The sequence below is a fragment of the Clinocottus analis genome, unplaced genomic scaffold (assembly GCF_023055335.1).
Source record: "Clinocottus analis isolate CAN_PGR_092001 unplaced genomic scaffold, fCliAna1.0.p SCAF_12, whole genome shotgun sequence".
NCBI classification, from domain to species: Eukaryota; Metazoa; Chordata; class Actinopteri; order Perciformes; family Cottidae; genus Clinocottus; species Clinocottus analis.
The window spans coordinates 16,370,661-16,394,694 of NW_027175843.1; the positions used below are offsets into that span (position 1 = coordinate 16,370,661).

Here is a 24,034-nt window from a genome sequence, read left to right on the forward strand (position 1 = left end):
GGCCAAATGTAAGGTTATTAACTAATTGTAGCTACTTACTTATGGATGTCAATAATTAAGCTCACGTGTAAACGTTCACTTACACAGCGTATTAAGACACTGTTAATGATGCAGGTTTATTGTTGTGTTGTGTGATTAATAAATTGCACTCTTCACTCAATTTTCACTCCAGTCAAACTGTGTCATTAACTATTTTTCTCAGGAGGCTTGTTCTCTATCATTTTATTGATGAATAAAAGAAGCAATATGTTATGTAGACTCCTTATTACAATGACAGTAGCGAACTTTACAACCCCTTTCCCCACATCAGGAGAATCGAACACAACCAAACCAACTAATGTGCATTTTACTTAGATCTCCTTGAGGGTTGGATTACATCTAAGCTTTATACTTCAAGCTCATTAGAGCCACATACTAATGTGTCAATTGATATTAGCAATTGTTTCAAGTCTGGCTTGACAGTGGGACTGATTCTGGTTCAAATCCTAAAAATATAACAATCGTAGAAGCAAACAGAGATTCAGTTAATTCAGATGACTCACGTTTCAATATCAGACAATGTACAGTAGATATTAAATAGTTCATACAGTACATCAATTCATTTTTCCCTGAGAGATCACACTTGGAAGCTCAGCACAAAGAGAGAGAGGAGAGAGATCAGGGAGAACATAACTTCCCCAGTGGAGGAAAACCTCAGAATCGGAAGCTACAAAGGGGATGAATTGGAACAGTAAGCGTCAGGCGCCAGCAATAGCGGTGGCAGCTTTGGTTGTATTGTGAGCAGTGAAGCAGATCTTTCATTGGCAATGGAAGAGGGAGCACATGCGTGACAGCTTAAACAGAACGCTATAGTGGAGCAGGGCTCTGGATATGCGGATTCTGTGTATTCTGTGTGTGTGTGTGTGTGTGTGTGTGTGTGTGTGATTTTTACAGCATGACTCATTTTAGGCTGGAACTTTAACCAAGCATGAATTATATTTATTGTTGTCTATTTGTGGTATCAAAATTGACCTGTTTTGAGAAGGATTCTTTCTTCTTCTGCTCCACGCTTGACCATGGACAAACCATGCCTACTGATTCTGCAATAAATGTCAAGTTTTCATGAGCCACTAAATGAGGCTAAGGATGAATGTGATGGTCAGGGTCGAGCTCAGTAAGGGATAGAAATACCAGAGCACTTTGAAATGTGTTGTCTAAATGTCACTGGAGGTGAAAGACGTTGTGAACTGCATGTGGTGCTCATGTTAGCGGTCAGCTTTTTCATGCCGCTCACTCAATTCTATGTTATTGAATTAAACATTCAATCGGGATGAGGAATATCCACAGCAAGTAAATAATGAACTGTATTCTAGTTTAGATAAAGAAATACGATGGACATTCTGGCAGTATAAAAAAAAATATATCATTGACTCAAATGCTTGCTAAATAAGGCTTTGTGCTGTATTTGCAATGAAAATGAACACAGTTAAATACTTTGGTTTTCCAATTATAGTAATTAAAAGCATATTATTCCAGTCCTGCACCGACAAAAAAAATATGATGGAAAAAAATCTCATCACAGCTGAACAGCTTTTTTGATTAATTATTGGTTGTTGCGCTCCAATTTCCATGCAACTTCCATCTAATTGCATGTTCTCCTTTTCACCATATGCACTGAGAAAGGCACAGAAACACCTTATGAATGGGCGAAACACTGTATTGCAAGGTCATGACTGCAATCGCATAGCCCTGCTTAAGCCAATACCCACACTGCCATGAAAACTGAGCCCAGATTATGATGTTTTTTATCAGCGGTTACTGACTCATAAAACTTAATGCTGATGATCATTCTGGGCATTCACACAAAAATCGTCTGTATTCATTCTCCGCGATGACACACTATGCACAGAAAGTGCCAATTATGATACACTAGTGTCAGCATACAAGTGATTAAAGCCGATACGTACCCTCATTAAGGTGAATATAGCATATTCATGTTACATGTATAGCTGTCTATAGTGTATCTGCTGGCACTTTTTTTGTAGAAAAAACAGTCTCAGTTCAATTTGTTGCAGTGTATCCACCACCATTGTGACACAGTATTACAACTGGGGGTTACCAAGGTCAAAAGAAGTAATAGGAGGATGAAATGCAATATATGATATGGATATCAGATGTTATACGGTCTTATATTATTCCTATATTTAAAGTAATTTCGATTTTGATTTTCTACTAGATTATAATGGCATGCTGAAATGTTCAAAAAACACGTTATACACAATTACTTTCTTCCTGCATATGCCTGTATTCACCCTGTAGGAGATTCAGGGTCCATGTAACTAAAACTGCAGTGCAGAAAGAGTGACTATCATTGTGGCAAGGGAAAATAGAAGATCAGAAATAGCAGTGAGGTAGTTATGTCTGGTGAAAAGACGCCTGATAAAAATACAAACGTTTTCAGATTAATGGTAAATTGATTACTTTAGGGGCACGTTTCGGAGTCATCATCACTATACATGATGCCAGACCACACTTGACGTTACCCTGGTAAGGTTCAACATAACTGAAGGTGGAGTAACTGATCTCATATAAATGTGAGAGGGTTTTACTTGTCAGACAGTTACTGCTATATTTATGTTGTGAAATGTTTGTCAAAGCTGCAGATCATGTTTGATGAACTTTCAAGATGCTGTAGAGAATATTATATAATTAGTATTGTCATATGTCTATTTAAATAAACTAAAAAGAGACAAATATGTTGTGTTTAGTCAGAGTGTTAAATGGACCAGTTTATTTTCCTATAATCATATCACCTGTTCAAACTGTGTTCATAACTAAAGCCTTTGTGAAACAAAATCATTGTAAATACAAAAATGTCAAAAACACTCCCTAGAAATAAAGCTCTTTACTCATAGACAGACAGTGAAATATAAGTTGAGTACACATAATGCAAACAGTAGCAAAGCCATAACTTGTATTTAAACTGGCCAGATCTTGAGCTACAACGACGTGTCACAAATTTAACAGTGTGAATCCTTTGAATCTTAACGATTGTAATAATTTTACACACACTGCCCAGCTGGCCGCTTCAGCCAGCGTTATTATGCCTTTACGGATTATTTAGACAACGACAACAATAAAACTGAAAAAGGAAATAGCTTTAAATTGATCTACGTGGTCGGGAGGCACAGAGAAGTGGTTTATAGACTTTACTAACAATTTCTCCTCTCATCTCTCTCTGTTTGCTTACTCACTGACTGCATAAATCTTGGTATAGCACAGGCAAGATTGTGTATTGGTGATTTGGTGCATAACAAAGAACAGTGCAAAAGTCTAAAGACATACTATTATAAATGGCTTGAAATGAGGCGTAATGTTCTCACAGTCTTTCTCTGTATTACAAAATACATTTCTGCACCCTTTGGACCTCCAATCAAAGCTAGCCACATTAACAGTGCAGCATGCTAACGTTAACAGGCAGACAAGCAACATCGACGAGTGATTGGTGCAGTGAATTGGTTCATTGGTACATGAAGAATTTGCTGTTCTTTGTTCTTTGCTCGTACGATGTTGGCGAGTCTGTTCTAGCCAGCTTATCACAATAGCGGCCAGTGTTGGGAGTCCGGGAAGGAGGTCACCTCGCCGGAGATGGTTCTACTTGAGAACCCATATGTGGCATACGGACAAAAATAACGTCAATTCAGGATCCGATGCTACTCTATAATTGGGCGGTCTGCTTTCGAGGGGCGGGTTCAGTCATCATGCAAAACCTAACACTATAACTGCTGTGGAATTTTGGAGTAGTAAATGAAGTGTTGCGCAAAATATCATTGGGTTTTCATCATTACCTTTTTTATTTTCCACATTATATATATAGTCAAGGTTGTATTGCTGACATTCACTTTGAGGTAGCAGTGTGACAGTGTTGAGTTGGCTTCAGTCTATCAGTGATCTTTCACTGCTGTAATTGAGTCATGAAACTGTCTCCGGCAGAGTTGCATCAGTGTTTCAAAACAGCAGAATGCAAATTATTTTGTCATCATGTTCTGTTCCCATAACAAAAACTGATGCTGTTTTGAGTCTTGCTTTTATTGGCAAAGATAAAATGGTCACTGTATGAACCAGTATGAAGAAGTGATAACATTGTGTAAACTACTTGAACAAACATGGATTGTTCTTAATATATTAATTAAGATTTGTTCCTCTCAATCACCAGGTACATTTGGAAGATATTGGTTGACGACCACTTTCTGAGACTGACCTTAAAAAAACATATGAATTCTGAAGATGATTTGTGTTTATTTAAGTCTGACATTTGTCTTCCTCAATGGCAGCAGTAGAGACTTCAGAGACCCCACGGCACAGCCATGAGCATGTGATTAAGAATGAGCAAGTTTCCTGAAGGTGAACGAAAAGAGTTTGGTGGGTTTCCATCTGGGCACCTTCATATCAAGGCCTCTCGGGATGTTCAGCATGTATATTCATAAGAGGTGGGCAGGAACGGGAGGGGAAAAAAAAAAGTTTTGTAAGAGACCCAGCTGGTTGCCTAAAACTTCTCTTTGGTGACCTCAATTTCTCCTGCTTCTCAATGAGTTTGCTCTGTCCGTGTGGGACAAAACATACTGCACAGTACGTGTCCATTAGTGAAGAAGCAGAAGGTTGGAGCCACACAAACTGGAAATACTATAATGTTGATCTTTAAAACTAAGTTCATAACACATTTATATTTTCTACAAGACTAATTCATTTTGTAGGAAAGAGGTGGACTGTTAGCATTCAGGTCACATTCTGTGGCTCAGCGGTGAGCAAGATCGCCTTTCAATCAGAGGATCGGCAGTTTGATCCCCGGTGCCGCTACCCCATGTCAATGTGTCCTTGAGCAAGACACACTTAACCTTAAATTGCTCCCTACGGTGTTTGAATGTGTATGAATGGTTGATGATACTGATGTGGTACCTTCCATGGTGGCTCCTCCCATCAGTGTGTCAATGGGTAAATGATGTCATGTAGTGTTAAAGCACGTTGAGTGGTCGGAAGACTAGAAAAGCGCTGTACAGGTCCATTACCATTCTTTTGCATCAGATAGCATTTTGATTCAAATGTAGAACACATCGTTGACATTCCTATCCCATGCCAAGGGATGTGTGTGTCAGACTGACATTAAAGAGGGATGTTCGCAGTTCACAAAGTTAAGGCTGTGTGTAACTCACAGCAGTCTTACTAAAGGCCAGACAACAAGGACAAGGCCAATATATTGCAGATAAATTTGTGAAAAGCAAGGTAAAATCTTCTATGGTCTACACAAGGCCCAATTAAGGTTATTTAACAGGGTCGATCGCAAGAAAGTTTGGGAAAGTGGATGAAAACTACGGAAAATTAACACAAGAGCAGATGTGAGTTATGGCAGCCATAAAGAGTATGGTTAAACATCTAAAATCTGTAAATGGCACCTAATGAGATAATAAATACTATTTTAGGGCAAGAGGAAAAGACTGGAATAATCTGGTTTGTTCAAATATATCTCAATACAGGTTAGAAGGAAAATCCCACCGATGTGTGATTTACTAAAATGCATCCCCACTTGTTTCTATCTCCATTATTTATATTTCTACATAATATTTACATCAATTTTTGCAGCCATTTAGATCAACTGAATGTTGGTTGCATATGGTGACTACTTCAGTGAAACTAAAGCTTGTCCTTTCTGTAAAAGAGAGCACAAAATATGCTGCAGATCTCCTGTTTGGAAGTTGTGGGTTTGAAAATATCAGTACCTCCAGCTGATGCACACGAAAGCACATCTGGATTCATAGGTAAGTCAAGAGGGCAATTTAACTTGAGAAAAGACCGATAGAATTACACCAACAAATGCAGCATACAGATTTCTTTTCAAAGGTGGACAAAATGTTTTTTAAAAAGCCATCTGGTAGCTTTTGCATTTCAATTTGTAATATCAAATAACAAAAGATCAAGTTTTTTAAATCTGAGATTATGAGATTACATGAATTGTATTTCTTAATTAACATCAAGAAATATTTCTTAATTATTACTATTTGAACAAACTAAATTACTAGTTTTAATGGATATAGTATAGCATATTTTAATATTCTATTTTACTCTTGAGTTTTTGAGATATACAAATATGGTTGGCTTTATTATTTTTGTCTACTCAGTTCCTCTTTTTTTACTCTTAAATTGCAAGCTGCACTGAGTTACATTTGAAGGTTTATCAAAGTTTCCGTGCTGTTACTTTGTCTCCAAAATAAGAAAAAAAACCATTATTCCACTAAAACATCTTTGTCTGACCTTCTTTCTGTCTACATACCTTTTACTTTCTCTAAGAGCCAGTGGCTAATGCACTGACTCTTTAGTTCTCTCAGATAAAGAAAGGTGAGGCTTAGTTTAATTGTATGCTAGAACTATATTAGAGTAGTGTCTAATTGGTTTCCATTTGGTGGATCTGTAATAGAGAGAGCAATTTACAATTTGCAAGCAGTGGAGATGTATTATAACTATGGCTACTTAGTACTGCTGTATGTCTGAAGGACTTCTTCTCATTAACATATATAAAGTTGACTGAGGTGGCTGATAGAGCAGCTAATAATTTAGATTTGAGTCACCTCGTCCTTCCAGATGAACTGACATTGTGTTGACACACGATTAAAGTGCATCATGGTAACCTGCAAAAACTGGCTATGCGTTCAACCTCGGCTGACTTGAGCAACTCTATCATGTTGGTTTGGGGTTTACATTACACCTGACTTAACATGAACACAGAACTTGAAGCAGGCTTTCAGGCCTTCTGTCCTGCTTGGTTGGATGAGCAGACCTTAAGGTATTAACCCTGAAGACCATTTGATGTACTTCATGAACAATTCAGCAGATTTGGAAAGTAGCCAGAACATGGTATCAAATGTATGCTAGTGAAGCCCAAAAAGAACCGTTGTATAGTATCAACATTTCCTTTATGCTATGAATATCAATTTTTAGGTGATCTATAAACTTGAATGGGGAATGTTAAATCAAACCAGAGATATTGCATACTGTTACGACGTCCTGTCCACTTTAATCAAGCTTGATTCAATTCCATTCTCTGGTCCAAGGCATTGTACCAAGTAAATCCTTCAGTAGTATAGGGAGTGAGACATTGGAGGAAAAGTTTCCTGTTCCATCTTGGGCTCCTCACGACTGTGAATCAGAGGCTGTATCATTGCACCTAGCACTCACACAGAGTCTTAGGGGTGAACAAAGGTCGTGCTCTCTGCGAGACAGTGGCTACTGTTGTGCTAAGACAATAGCAATCATAAAGCAGACACTGCCATATCACAGGAGCCAGGTGCCTGGAGCAGCTTGGTGGAGTTGCTAAGAGTGAGAGCAACAGCCAGACCTTGTGTACAACACAACATCTGGTGCTACTGTCCTGCTGAGTGTCTTGCCTGCTCTGACAGCAAGGATGATGAGAATTCTCTTTGGCAACCAGTTTTACCACAGAAGTTAGATAGTGCCAGCTAGTGCCACCATTTCATGAATTAGCAATATCATCAGCCATCACCACCATGCATTAAGAGTTAGACATCTTCCAAATGATAGATAATCAGTGCATATCTGTGAATGTGAAAAGAATCCCTAAACTCTTATTATCATGCTCAAATATACTTGATTAAAATGTAGAATAATAAGTATCTTCATTAACAGAGTGTAAAAGTAAAGCGTTTTCCACAGATACATATATTTTACAAACGTAGTGCAGATTTAATGTGTAAAATAAATCCCACAATCTTAATAATCCAAATAAAATGAGTGTGATCTGATTAATTAACATGATAATGAGAATAAGTATGAATTTATGCATTCTAAACCCAAGGCAAAAAGGAATCAGGTTGTGAAAGCATCATCATTAATTCTTACCTCGACAGTGAACTCCTTCATCGTAGCCATCCTCACAGTCTCTAGCTCCATTGCAGAGTTTATTGAAATGAATACATTTTTTTGTCCCGATGCACTGTATGTGATTGAGCGGACATCTGATCACCACCTCCTGTGCACCTAAAGAAACAAACGACAAAGTGTAAGAAACAAAAACATAACGGTATCTTCATTTTTCTTTCAACAGTATCAGTTTAATGCAAAGCCAAACATTCTCAAACAACGTTTTCTCAGCATATGGAGTAGCACTTACAGTGGGAGACCATATGTGAAATACATTTGCATATTTCATTGTCATTATCGTTTAAGAAGGCCATCAAAAAAAACATCCTGGAGGAAAATGTGTTTGTCTGCAAAAAATACAAAGTGCTGATACTTCAAGACCCCTCTTTTAAAGCAGCAGGCGGACCTATGCATATGCAAATGTATTTATATTTCACGCAGGATTGTTCTTTGCACACAACAGATGTTTGCCACACTGCTTTGCAGACGCACTGGTGGAGTCCCATAACGAACTGCCCGACTCTCACTGCCAGCCAGGCAAACAGCGGCAAGCAGCTGTTTAAGGATTCATGAGGCACATAGGTGACCCTCATTCATGTGGCAACCAGAGGAGCACATAAAACACAGCTGACCAGTGCACCAGCACCGTAAATGTGTCACATCTCCACCTTAACTACATTGATATCAATTACCAATGTGCCGCTGCAGCCACTTAATGGGAAGATTTATTGCCCATGCGATGGGGTCGGTCTGAATCCCCGGGGCCCCTCCACACCATCCCACCCCAGGAACTCACATCCACGCGCACTTGGACCATCTTGACTGGGCAGTTACTTATTCACAGCATCCATTTCTACTTTGTAGGGTAAGAGATGCAGCGATTAATGTGGCCATTACAAAGAGGGCTGTCATCAACTGCTGATTTACAGACGGGATATGTAGAAGCAGTTGTGAGTCTGTATTGACACAATAATGACTCATATTAGTTTCTCCTCCAAAGCCTTTTTATTGCTTTAAAAGCGTTGCAGGAGAGGCTTCTTCTTTAATGAGTATTTCTTGGCCATCTCTTCGAGACCCAGTGATTCACACCATTACTATGGCATATTTAGGAAAGTCAAATATCAGTGACCTTGTCTCTGAGAGTTCATATTTCATACATGAGCAAATTGGCAGCCTCATCTGCTGGGAAAATGCCTAACGTACCAAAATGTCTTTGAAGCACTCTTTTCATTTAATAGCTGTGTTCCTTTCAGACATTAACAATTGTAATTCTAGAAAATACAGTCCGTAAATTATTGTATACATTGTATGTATAAATAAATATATAAAGGGTTGTGAAGGTTAACTGGCTTTCTTAATAATTGTTACTTTACAATCAGAAATTAAATGAATTAAAGAATAATATTAATAATAAAAAATTGTGATTTAATCTTCAACATGTCATCAAAGGCCTTGGAAATGTTAAATGTGTATTATGTAATGTATTATTTGTACACTTGTCTTGTATGCTAGTGTTCATTGTATAAGACTGAAAAGGGAAGAAAATCAATTTTGCTGCTGACATTTCACACACACGTCGTACGTCCTTGTGCTTAACTGCCGTACATTTCAAAACACATAGGAAACTTTCACTCACTACATACACTAAAAGTAAATGCATAACATTCCCCCCAAGTGCCACACAACACTACATGTCCATTTGCCAAATGTGCTATTTAACACAAAGCAGTAAGGGTCTCTGACAACGTAACAGCGCTGTCAGCCTCTCCCCTTGCTATCCCGCCACATGGGTTCTAATCTAATGTGATAAGGGGAGGGATGGTGCATGAATATTCAGTGGCTCTGATCTGTCATGCAGGGGTACACAGATGGTCTCTCAACAGCTGAGGTATTCAGAATTTCTCCGCCAATTCCCAGGCTACTGTAATATGTTGGATGATGGCACAAAGTTGTACAAACGGGGACGAGCACAACGCTATCCTCCATAGACAGCGATAGCGACTCAAGCTTCTCTCCCCTCGGATTCCCAAATCCAAAGATGCTGAATGACACTTTCACCAAACATCCTGTGTGAAAACCCTCCAAGGAGTTTGTTATTCTGGTTGATTGGACTAGCATCTCGGGTTGAAATCAGACCCACGCTAGAAATGACCAAACATCAGGCCTCCAAACATCATGACCGAAATAGAATGATGCCAGGCCGTGGTGGAGAAGGAGAAAAGCCGCAAATGTGGGGCTTTGTATCTCTCATCGCCATCAGCCTCCAGTGCTCCCAACGGGGAGGAGGGAGAGCCAGGATGAGAGCTTGCTACGCAGGGAGCTGAGCCAGAACACTCTTGCCCATCTCAGCGGACCTCATCCAGGATGTCCAGCTCTTCTACCGTTAAGGTATCCGGAACGTCTGCCCAACTGCAAACTTTGCTTTCTTTAACGCTTTACGTCCACATCTTCTTAACGTCTTCACTTGTTGAGGAAGAAAAAACGAGAGCAGAACCTCAGTTGCACTGCGGCTATTCCTCGTAGTTGTTGACGGACCGACAGAACAAACTGCAGGTCCCGGTTGTATTATGCAATTCCTGATGTGTAGATCTCCAATCACTTTAGATGAAAATTGCAAGGTCCCAGTAATGGTTTAATAAATTAATCATGTCCAGAGATGAAATGGGCAAGCACCCTTAAATACAGGTTTAATCATAACGTGTGGAAAAAAAGATGTTCCCCATGTAAGCTAAGAAAAAATGACAACGTGATTTGCTTATGCAGGTAGTGTGAGAAATCTCAAATTCATCATCAATATTTATTAACGCCTTACTACATTCCCATCTAGTCTAAATATTGTACACATATTACTGGCACTGCTGCAGGCAAACCCATATTTGGGTTGCAATTTCAGGGAATATGCATTTAATATCTAAAACGTAATTTTCAGCAAAGAATTCTAAGAAATTATTTTGATTTTAGATTGTAGGATGTAATTAAAAATCACGCTGTTATACTCTGAGGACTGAATGAGGAGGAATCAGTTGGGCAAACCTAATACTTCTATTAAATGTCAAAAGAGACTTCTAGAGGGGAATTACAGCAGCTATGTTCATTATGATAATCATGTTAATCTGAACTAATGCCAGTTTGTGCGTAATAATGACTTCCTACAAGAAAATAACCGATCAGCAGGAGGAGCTTCTTCATCATATCCCAAAGAAATAACAATTAAATTTTCTTGATTTACAGTTTAAATGAATGATTAAATTAGCACCCTGATCAAAGGAGACTTCCCATTGCAGTTTTATGACAGCGGTCAATCCCACAATTACAGTGACATTAGTTGTATGCACTCTCGATATTATTACATAAATAAAACTAATCTACTCATGAACATGATGACAGCGCAAAATCATTCTGGTGAATCTGAACCGAAGCCAAACCGTCAGAAACAGCAGAGACAGCAGTAGCTTTCACCCGCTGCACTACTTTTCCTGTCGTCCAGTAGCGTCCAACCATTTGACACATTGCCGCAGTGCTCAAAATACTTCATGTGCATTTGTGTGCGTAGAATTTCAGCTGAGCTTATAATTCTCAGGTGTACAAGTGTCGATGCACAACTTGACTCAGGACAGTCATCGTGTTGTGCAGGCTGTGAGACAATTGACACTTTTTCAAATCTCAATGTGTCCATTTTCTCAAGCAATGAAACACCAATTTACAGTTTTGCATGTTAGTAAAAAATAAGAATGAATATATGACCTCACCAAAAGAAGTTTCAGTTTCCTTTTCCTTTAAAAGGTTTGCTGGAAGAGGGAATTCATTTCTGCTCAGAATGTTCCTATAGCCATGTAAAATAAGATCAATAATGGGATAGTCAGCTTAAATTACAATATAGCATGATGACACGTAAAAACAATTATTAAACAAGTATTTTAAAAGCTTTATATTCTTTGTGTTTCAAGTGTTTTGCCCCTCCCCTGCTCTGTCTGGCCCACTTCCAATCCGGCCCCTCCCCCCCTTTCCCTTCATGACAGAATAAACTCCATTTGCAGTCACACACTCACAGCTGAATGAAGCACCCTTCTTTAGGGACTAGGGTATAAATACAGCTGCAAACTTCAGGATGAACTTCCCTTTCTCACGCAAGACAATTACAAATGAATATCAGGAATATAAATAGTTTATAGATGACAGAAATGGGGTTACATTACAGTGGCTCCCATTTTAGAAAAGTTTTAGATAACTGAGAGAAGTTATAATAAAATATAACCTAAATGTAAAACATTTGCATTACACTACAATAGAATGTTGAAACTATATATAGTAAATCTACTAAAATAAGGAATATGTAAATCGACTCTGATTAAGTATGTTAAAGTTTGAATTTACAGTTTTGCAGTAAATGATTGTAGTGTGATTGCAACGTTCCAGATATACAAAATTGCGGGTTTACAGTTGCTGTAAAAAAAAAAATATATATATATATATATATTTTATAAATGTTGTCTTTTGTGTTCTGTATTATATATAAAAGGGTATGTTTGATCTTAAATTGAATGTATTTACTTAAAGTAGTGCAAGTGTCAGTATGATTACAATCGGGCTGCTTGTCCTCTCCCAGCTTCCAGTTTCCACTGATTGCAAACACCCGGCTTCCATCAAGCTCGTCACTCTGCGGCACGTCGACCTCGGTTCGTCCGTTGTTGTGACCGCAGTGGAAGTTTGCCGTTCTTGGACGCAATCAGAGTTATTTCTTCATGCTGTTTCGATTGTCTTGAACTTACTCTTCATTCCTCGTGTCTCCTGAATCATTTCCTGACAGCCCGCCTCAGCAGCTTGTTACCATAACCTTGAGCTCTCGCACCAACCACGTTTTCACTCGCATCAGCCTCCTCAGCTCAGCTCAACCTTTCACCTGCCTCATCAACCTCAGGTCCCACAAAAAATACTTTATTTACTCCACACTCAGCCTCTGTTTGTGTTCGCGTCAACGCATTTTAGATTGCCACTGGTAGGTAGAGTTTTGTTTACTTCCTATACTGGAACAGAGTAGACATTTTCACACAATGCATATTTGCAGTGATTATTGTATTTCATATGTACAAAATAAAAATTATTTAACCATGTGTGACTGATATACTTTGCCGAAGTGCTAATTAGCTGCAACAGTGGTGTTAACTTTCACAAACTTCATGGACCAGCAGTTTGTAAAAACAAACCATGACAGAAGTGGCGCGATGTTGTTAACATTAATCTCTGGGTTGATAAACTGCGTCACTGGTGTGGAAGAATACATTTAAAGTGAACGAGCCATGAATATTTCAGTTATTCTGCTTGTTTGCCTCCTTGTGTGTGTTAATTTGAGTTAAAGTATCAAGAACTCATGGAGAACAGTGAACTCTTCCTCTCTGTATGCCGTCTGTTTGACTTTAAGCTGGAGGATGTTTGGGTTATAAGATGTCACGGTTTTGTGACGTTATGGCTTAATTTAAATAACTGATGGAAAAGAATGATATATTTATCACTTTCATGCAACAGCAGCGCTGTCAAGTCCTTTTCCTCGTATCTCAGCTTGATTTGAGTACCTGGGCTGTTTGTACCCGGCTTTTGGTTCATATCTCGAAGGCAAATAATCCTTGGACAAATTCTGGATGTGTAGTGGTGCACTACTTATCTTGCTGCCGTCATGAACAGAGTGCATCAACCAAAATATGTGGAACTGACTTCCATGGCAACAAAGTGAAACACGTCTCAGTGGGGCACATTTTAACAGCCATAAACGAAAAATTCCCCCAACATGCTCTGCTATTAAAAAGGCACAAATATGAAGGGCTATTGAAAAGAAGTATTTTCATGTGTGACCTTTACATCCTTGCCATTTGAAATGATGTCCTCGGCCAAAAGAGCTTATTTCGCTGCATTCGTCTGACCTCAGACAAACCTTTCCACAAGCTGGAACATCTGAGGACTGAGAATCTTCACAGACAGAGAAAGAAAGTAACTGACTGTATGACCACAGGTTTACATGTTGGGATTGTCAATACATTTAGACAAAGACGTGAATGCCGTAAATAAATGAGTACGTATCGTACTTGCCTCTTTCCTCTGCATCGACAGGACAAGGGGCAATCAGTCGACTGACTGATCACATGGTGCTGCTGAGAAGCTGCCAATGGCACAGTATGAACTAGACAACGCTCTGGTGGGAAACGAGTTTGTCTTTGCGTGTTTGTGAAAACACATGGTCAGCATTTGGGTGATGCTCTGTCAGAGGATATGTTTGTTTTGACAGCTTTACACCTTCAGTCTGGTCTTTTCCACACGAAACACAAGCTAACTTGGACCAAGGCCAAACCGACCATCGAGATCATTCCAATGTGTCTTGTCTGTACGTTAGGCATCATTTTGTGTCCCATACAGTGTAGGCTTCTGCCATCTCAAACGTTAATAGACTTAATGGCTAAAAAAAAAAGAGATTAATTTCACATCCAATTTGCTAGCAGTGTTGGTCAAGTCACTTAAAAAAATAATTGCCCTTTACCAATTTTTCATTGAAAGGGAATGGCATTGCTTCTCTAATAACTGAACAGCAGTAGGCACTTTAGTTTGCAATAGCTTTTGTTCCTCTGCAGCCTTAAAAGCTTAAAAGGCATGTCTGGAGAGATTACCACATCATTACTTGTTTTATTGTATTTATTTACTTTTATTATTCTTTTTTTAAAAACTCTAAACCACATGATGTCAAGCATAAAGTAAACAACATAATATGGTCATGCGTCTGTAAGGACCGCCACCGCCCTGAGAACATCAGACTCTTCATCCTCATTTAATCCTTATTAAAAACACAACTGTGCATTCACAAGAATCATGGCCTGACTTTGCATTTATATCTTAAAAACCTTTAATAAACAAAGACAATTTCTTAACTTTCAATGTATTTATTATTATACATTGTTTAAATGTTATGTATTGGAATGTAATGTAGCTCATTTGCTAAATAGTATTTAATTTCCCCACTGTTCAACTTATGTAAGCATTGCTATTATTTTTTATTGACATTATGTATTACTTTTATTATCATCATTATTATTATGCTAGTATATTGCATCAATATGAAGTCAAGAAAAGGCTTAATATATTGGATATGATTGCATTTATGTGTTTTTGTGTGTCACTCCTCTTCATTATATTCTTACAAGACAATTCTACTAAAAGCAGACTACTGAGTGAATATAACAATATGCTATTGCATAATATCTGATTTGCATTGTATGTGAATTCCATTTTAAAGACAGCATTCTAGGTTACTAATTTAAAAAAGAACCTATTTGCCTTTTCTTCCTGATGTGAAACCTTAACCTTTCGTGCCACTCTGTTGCATTAACATTTAAAAATGAGTGATTTGCCCCTGCATAAAACATCAGATCTCTCAAAATTGATCGGTCACCTTAGAAATGCACATCAGTATTATTTGTCATACACACCATTTGCAGTAAATGAGAGCAAAATCATATTATTTTCTGTAAAGTATGCAGAGTATTCTGTCAAATCTATACAAAAGAAAGAAGGAATCTGCAACTGTTCAGTGGAATGAAGCCGGGTGTTGGCATCCGTCACATCACGGCTCTACTGTATAATAAAGAATCAATAGATCAGTCCTCAGAGAGGAATGATCCGCCTCGGGACAATGTAAAGCTGCACTTCAGAAATACCACGCAAAAACACTAGCAAAAGGCCAATTTATCCGTATTTGGAAAACAACGACATAATTAGTCAATAGAGATACTTTTGTGACCGACCATTATGCAAATGTTATAATCTAATTGTTCTGGGGCCAGCTTCAAATGAATAATACATACAGTATATTGTAGTCAGAGAAGCTAAAACCAATATTCACAGAGAGGAATGATCTCATTAGGAGGACAATTTACGGTGTTGTGTTTCTTTTTGCATTCTTTTATCACAGACAAAATAAATAGACAATTGTTATGAAGTTATCTAAATGCAAGCAGCACTTGGGGGCCGGTGAACAAATTTTAACCACAGTATTGACATTATTAGGCGCTAGTTGCCATTTACGTCAGATGGTCTTTTGTCTTTTAGCGCTGTTTTGGTTTTGAACAACTCCAGAGGGAAGTATGAGGCTCCTTAATCGGTAAATGCTCCACTCTTTTTTTCAAACAGTATTCCTAGTCTGCTTCCAGTACTACAACTAATTGTTTTGTTACTGTTACAGTCAACTTTTGTAGACATCTCGGATTAAGGCGGTAGATAGAGCAGTTCAAAATACAGTTTGAATGTTGTCTGTGGATGACGAAGCAAATTCTCCGCATGTCTTTCAAATAAAATGGAGGAGCTGCTCCTTGGATTCTTCCATTTAGTTGTAATAGTTTCAGTGAAAAGACTTGAACTTTGCCTTTGTTTAGATTTCATACAACATAATGAGTCTCAGGGCTCCAACTTGTGTGCAGGACTACAGTGTAAATCAATTGATTATAAACAGAGTAAATAAGTCATTTTTTGGAGCTTGAAGGCATCGTTAATGAGGACCGTAGTTAGAGTATACTACACACAGCAAGTGGGAGGGCATGTATGTTTTTTCTAAATACCCTCTGGCACTTACCCATCTTCCTTAAAATAATGATTGGACTTTGACAATGTTGATAGAGCGGCCATGAGAGAAGGCAATTCACTATCCATAGACCACCCATTAATTATGATTAATAAATAAATAAAAAAGGCCAATGGTACTGATTTGTGTTCATTAAGAGTCAAGTCCCAGCGAACTGTGAGATGAACAGCACTCATCACAGTGTTGTGAGAGACTAGTTTTGTTTTTGGGTGTTGTGGTAAATATTTGTCACTAGGTTTGCTCTTGAGTTAATGCTCACATCGTAGCGATGCTTTATTTTCTGCTGCAGCAGTGGGGAGATAATGTCAACTTTAGTACTTCAATGTCACACTGGGTCTGTAACATGCAAGCATGTCGTATTTTAAAATATGCTCTCTTTTGCTTTGGTTCTTCAGGTGACACACTGGTGCGCTGTCCTTTATAATACTCCTACTAGGATGATGTACAAAAGGGAAAATGTGTCAGTGCAGTTTAACAGTTGAGATGGGGGCTGTGAGAGCAAAGACAAAGCCCTGATGTGCTCCTCCCAGTGCATCACTTCTGACATGGATGAGACATGGCGCGGTTGCACAATTGTCACCAGGCAACGGAAATCCTCCTCACACTAATGGTTTCGCCAAAAGACAAATGTTCAAACGTTCGGAAATGTGCAAAAATTGCAGAAGCAGAGCGATGCAGCAAGCAAATGACTGCATATGAGTAGATTACATGTTAAGGGCAAAAAGGATGACTTTTCTTTTATGCATCTATCATATTTTCAACAGAAGACAGAATTGTAGAGACTCAACAGTATACACTGCCTTAATGGTAAGGAATGTTTCCAAGTGCACAGACACACAGTGTTTGTTGTGTCTGTTTCCCGCCTACTGAAACGACTGGTAAAACAGATGGCACAAGCCTGGGGAAGTGTGCATAAGTTCTGTTCCAAATGTAGAGAGGAATAGGGAAAGAAACAGTAAATGAAACGTCTTATTTTAAAGCCTCTTGCTGCAAAAAATAATGAACAAATAGCCAATTGCATTGCCTGCGAGCAAGATACGTGTAGCAGGTTAAACAGGTTGATAGCGAAGGACAATGTGGTGCATTTGATCTTAAATCCGGTGTCAGACTGAACACGATATTCAATTACATTACACATTAAATGCTGTAGAGTGTGATGATAACACAGCCTTCAAGCTTTCTAATAACTTTGACAGATTAGGCAGCAATGTGAAATCAGAATCATGCAAATGAAAAAAGGTCTCATAGACTTTGAAAAAGTCTTGTAGTGTCAGTGAAGACCCAATTTGCACAAGTGATGGTTGACGTTATATATGATAATATATATGATAATGGCATGTTTTAGGTTTCCGTGTTGTTGTTTTTTTGATGAGTCAACAGAAGGCTTACGTGTCAGCAGAGAGAGAGAGATGGAGAGGAGCGAAAATAAACGTTACATAATGCAAAAGGCCTCGTCCTTCAGCTCAATAACAAGGTGCTACGCTACATTACCCCCTAAACCTCCAACCGACTGGTGCCAATTCTCGTGGGGACCCGACACATTTGTGATACATTTATTTCAATACGGGACTTGCCAGATAAAATACCCAGCAGGATTTTGATATGCAGCCTGAAATACACCAACTGTGGTCACTTCAGTTTCATCACAGGCATACTGAACCAACATCATCTGGACTCCTAAAGCAGGGTTTCCAGAGTGGCTTTATCATCTCCTCCCAAAAGTGCATAACCGCAGTGTGAATGTAAAGTTATGAGATGTTTGATTTTTTTATTATTTTTTTAAGCTTCATCATCTGCTCCCACAAGTTTAAATGGCAGTTTAACTTCGAAGAAATGTACTTCGCAATCAGGATTGGGTTCAGTGATCGAGTATATTTAGAGGAATCTGGCTGTGATTGTCAAAGGGTCTCACTGCATCTACATCCAGAGCCGAAAAATAGAAACAAGCATGAAGCTGTGACAAACCAACCTATACCAACGCTTTTAGGATTCATGCTGTATGTGATATCAAAGGCGTGGTTACGGTCAGGCAATACCATGTTCATGTCAAATAAACTCTAAGATTGAAGTATGATCATGATAAGGTAACTAAAAGACTGTGATGCAGTACAATACCACCCAGACTTACATACATTCTAACTGTCTGCCTGACTAAAAAGATCACACTGCAACTAAACAGTGTACTGGACACTGTCCTAAAATCAGATTTACAATTAAGTGTCACATTTACTTCAGAAATGAAGTCATGTCGGCTACATAATAAATACTTTTTTGCTGCAACGCTATATTAATTATTTGTGTTGAGCCATTTGGGGTCAGCAAAACAAGCTAAAACACAACATTGGCCTGTGGTAATTAAATATGTTTTTTACAGCGAACAAGTTTGTGTTTTTACACACGCAGAATCAGCAAACGTGGAGCAAAGTAGCGTTTAGGGGCAGGAAACCATACACTGCGAACACATAACATGTATAAAACAAGTGTCGAGTGGCATAACCGTGAGATAAACACGCTGCACCCCTTTGCTGGGCCTTACTGTGTTGAAACTCTCTGAGGGTTACTGATGAACTCAGTATGGTGAATCTGAGGATTTTAGAGGAAGGCACGCCGAGACATGCCCTCGCCTGTCTTCAAAAGGGAATAAGTGCAAGAACCCCAGAGAGAGCCTTCTTTGAACAGTTCTCATCCCCCGTGCCTCGAGGACACCGAGATCAACATTGGTGTTGATTGGGTCTAGCCGAGCTTTAGCCATAAAACACCGCTCCTGTGACCATGTTTTTGAAGTCGGCCACTGACCCCTTTTATTGTCTTTTCCTCTGGGAGTGACAATTCAATCAAAGGATTCACTGGTGTCCCCGTCCCCCAGATTCACAAAGCTCCTCATGGCAGCACTACTGAGACGAGCCAAAAGTCCATGAAATCCCCTCCTGTAGGATTCATGAAGGATTTAAGTTCTAAGACAGTGTTTGCAAGCATGTGGCGTCAATGCAGGGAGAGAGTCGCATGCCGACAGCCATTAGCACCAACAGATTTTTTTTTAACGAAATGAACTGGAGGAGATATTTACAGAGAGTGAATTATGGCTGTCCCACTTTATCTCAAATGCACAGCGAAGAGCAGATCTGTGGGTCCCCAGACAGCCCTGACATTCAGACGTCCTTGTAAGTATGATACACAAACTAAGAATGTGATCCGAGGCTATTTCTCAATCGTTCTACTTTAACTGTCACCACAATAGACGCTGTCTGGCCCCATAACACAACAAAGGTTTGAGTGTGTTTTTTTTTTTGCTGTGAAAAAATGTTTGCTTGAACTACGCATGATTGGAGCAATGCCATTTTTGACACGTTTTCTTCGGACATCCCCAAATAACAGTCGTCAGCTGTCCAGTCCCACGAGGCCCGCGGCTGAACGGATAAATCGCTGCCTCCTTCTCGTTTCTGGGTATTGCAAGCCGAGGCCATCTTCCCTTCCCACATTCCCCAAAGGCCTTGAAGATGCAGTGAGTACATCTCCCTGACCAAGCCAGTGCAGGGGATGGCCTTTAGAGGCACTTTCTTTTTTAATTTCTAGACAGTAGTGTATTGTATTACCCTATTTTTTTCTTTAATCCTCTATGGCTTTGCTCAGTGCATATCATCCTATATAAAGGATTTTTTTTTCACAGGTTATTGCAGCCTTTGCTATCACTCAAGAAGGCAGAATACATTCAAATCCCATCTCCTGTTTGCAGGGCAAAGCTGATCTAATTCCCCTTTCTATCAATATATAATCCATGATAATGAGCTGTGCCAAATTCCTTAGATGAATATGCAAGGTCTTCTTTCTGCAGGCATTGTAAATAAAATAGAGCCAACATTAATCGAAGTGAAAATGAATTGCCTTCTGGAGATTATATGACTTGGCCCACAGCGACCATTGAGGAGTTTATATTATATCTATTGTATTTAAAGTGTGTATCACCAAGGGAGAGTGATAGATCAAAGGTGAGAGAAACCAATCAGAGAGGATATCAGAAATATGCTGGGAACCGCCAATGGGCATCCCATAGACCCAATGCTGCATACAGTAAAACTAAATATGACACTAATAGGACATTAACCTACTTTGAATTTAACAGCTTAGCATAGCTCACCCTCGTCTTTTTGGTTGAAACAATCCTATATATATACAGATAAATTCTTATTCTTATTATGTTTTGCTCACCTTAGAGTCAGGAAATATTGGGTCTCCACATTTATATAAATGTGTTATTTTATTGCCATGAAGTTAGGGGATTTGTAAGAGGCAAATGTAAAAAAAAAAAAAAAAATGGTTAGAATGAATCCCCAATATGGGTCAAACTCAAGAAACACTTTACTCCTTTATTTGAATACAACTGGATAGTGGTTTTCATCCAACCACGTCTTTCAAAGGTCATATATCCGATGTATATCATAGGCACAAGCTATGAATACCCTGATGGGTAGAACTCCTCACGACAAATAAAGAGAAGTCAAATCGGTGTAGCTTAAAAAAAATATAAAATAGCATTTGCTCCTCTGAACACTCCTAGACAGTCTGTCATTGTTAAACAATCTGGCACACTTCACAATCACAACAGAAAAAAATGAAGCATTCAATAAGAGAAACACAAGATATTAAAGGTGAACAGATATGCGTGGCTATGTGTAAAACCTGCAGCAACACAAATTTCTCAAGAGGAAAGATGCAACAGACGTGGGCACAAAATCTACTTTTGAAAGCAAATCAATCCCTCCATCTCTTTTCTACATCTCTTGACTCATACCTAAGGTATAACCTAGGTATAGCCATATCTACCCTTAGGTGTGTATTATTAAAGTTGTGAAATATTTGCTTTATTTTGGTGAGGAAAATATATTGAACATTTAAAATGTAAATATCAATGGACCCTGTGCCACTTCACTGAGACAGATGGAAAAAAATGGAAAGGGAAGAGATAGGGGACAATATGAGGAGACTGAAGGACACATAATGACAAGAGGTGTGAGAGGTGATGGAGATTAGAGAGGAAGAGGAGGCACAACCCACTGTGCACATAGGATTATCTTTGTGTCCCTGTGCTGTTCGGCACAAACAAAAACTCCCGTAATCCAGTTTAAACAATGTAATTACCACAGAGATAGTATATATGTTTTTTTGGTGATTACAGTAGTTGTACCTCTGGGTCAAATTTAGCATAATCAATATGCAATGCAATAACACAGCATTACTGTATAGATTTATGATTGCATAACACACATTTTGCTTCGGTTTACATAGCGTTTGTTATTCAGTTTGCATAATTTTCGATTCTTAAAGTAGAAATGTGTCTCAAAGATAAAATCAAGGATGAACTCCTCCTCAAACAAGCTCAGTTTTGGGTCCTGTGTATTTCTCAAACCTTTGAGTACAGCCTTGGCTACAGACTGTGATGTATTATCTCAACATGCATTCTTACATTACAGAGCAAGCAGGTGTGAACATTTTAACAGCTGCTGACGGTCATTATATAGTTTTTGACATAAGCAGTGAGTCTTCCATCTTTTTCTGCACCACACATTGTCTACCTAATATGTGAATTCTAGCAAAATGCATTAATCATTTTTGTGCAAAGTGGTCAATGTTTGCACTATGATGTCACTACTAGAAGTATGAGGTCCTAATTACAGCCAACAACTTTCACTGATGAGGAACCTGGAGTGAATGTTAATAATTTGGTTTTGAAGTCCTTTTTGACTGTGATAGAGTGTGTGACAGTGACTGTCGCATTGGGATTGACAAAGGCTAATCCAGTTCATAATAACGTAAAAGTACTGCTCTGTTTAACCATTAAAGAAAATCTATGACCCAGATGTGCGTAAATAACACCCAAGAGCATGTGTGCGTCAGCCTATTCTTATGTGAAGGACAAGTAAGGTTTACATGACTGTCGGACCTGCCGAGCTGATTTCTTGCGGCATAATACATCACTTACACTTGTTCGCTGAAAAATACAGCACTTCCAATGAAATCCCATTTTCAAGCACACTTACAATCTTTTGCTGAGCTTTTTTTTTTCCTTTCCTGCCCTTAGAAAGTAAGCATGCAAAAGAGACAAAAGAAAAAGGCCAGGGCAAAACACCATGGCAACATGCACTTAGTATTTAGTACTAAAATGCCTGCCACAGTTTCAGCTATAACACAAGTTCCCAATTGCTGGATCAAGAACTGGAGTTTATAAGTGTGAGCCCAGCACTCAACGTGGTGGTATATCATAGACAACTCACCCCAATCGTTAAGCCAACACTCCATCATGTAAACATGATTAAAACAGGGTTCTCATTTCTAGCCGCTACATACGCGCAAAAACGGTAGCTGAAACAGGCGTACGACGCTTCCCACCCAAAGGTTGTGATCTGTAACAATAAACTTCACGGGAAAATATGCACACCTGTATATAAACTCTGACCCGTGTGTATGCACCTTACGGAGGCAGGGCATACTAGCAATGGAGATGGTGAACTGAAGCCAGAATGTAGTACAAAATGTGAAATGCATCATGAATATTGCCAGCATTGTTATTTGTGCTTGAGCTAGTGAGACACAACTATTACATGAGCATCATGTACATGACATCAGGGCTGTTTCACCATCACGTTCACAAATCTAAGCCTGCACCTATGGATTGTGTAAATTTTCAAAGTCTGCCACGTTAAGTACACTCCATATCATCAGTGAGAGTGCCAATTGTATTGCCACCCAATCTAACCATAACGAAACTTAAGTGAATAAATAAATTGTGTTAACGTATTAAACTTCCATGTTCAAATGATATCCAGGGTTGGTGATACACTGAGTGGCACAATAATTTTGGCAAGGTGTGAAGCAATCAGTCTGACTGACATAAAAATATAAATACTGTGCTGAAACCTGTACGTAATGCTGCGTGATCGATGTGCCGGCATTGTGAGGACTTTGTGAATGGAAGAATTAGGAGGGAACGAGTGTTCAGGGCCCGCCTCATCCACCAGCACATTGACTTCCGTGTCAAAGAAATTCCTTTGCTTGGTCTTCGTCGTTCATCAGTATAGGCTGATGTCTTGGCAAACACTCACAAGATGCTTTGCATTGACCGTTTAGGGTTGAATGTGAGCGTGTGGAGGGCATGATACGAGGCATGATGTACTTCCTCATTTGTACATACACTAAGACTTAGTGTGGATTCCATGGTCTATTTATTAAAGTTGCTCCCAGTTGATTGTATAAGAGAGACTATCAATGAATTGTTGATGAGCTGGGTGGGTTCACACTGAAACACCACTTAAAGCATGTTCACACAAGTGCTTATGCCATAAAAGTGACACTCACTGACAAATGAGGCGATGTGGCAGAATTCCATGTGACAGTTTTGCGTTGGAGAGAAATGAATGGAATGAGAGACTTACAAGTTTTGTCAGTTTCGTCTGAGTCGTCGGGGCAGTCGGGCTCGCCATCACAGAGCCACGCCTCGGGGATGCAGGTGTCCTG

General features: G+C 39.0%; 1 protein-coding gene across 2 annotated transcripts in view; it reads right to left on the reverse strand.

Moving 5' to 3' along the window:
• The window catches only part of lrp1bb (low density lipoprotein receptor-related protein 1Bb), a 225,958-nt gene that overhangs the window by 139,897 nt on the left and 62,027 nt on the right, over window positions 1–24,034 (reverse strand). For both annotated transcript variants that reach the window (XM_068571847.1, XM_068571846.1), the window contains exon 2: window positions 7,888–8,025. In XM_068571847.1, coding sequence (XP_068427948.1) covers window positions 7,888–8,025 — 138 coding nt within the window. The remainder of the gene's footprint in view (window positions 1–7,887; window positions 8,026–24,034) is intronic.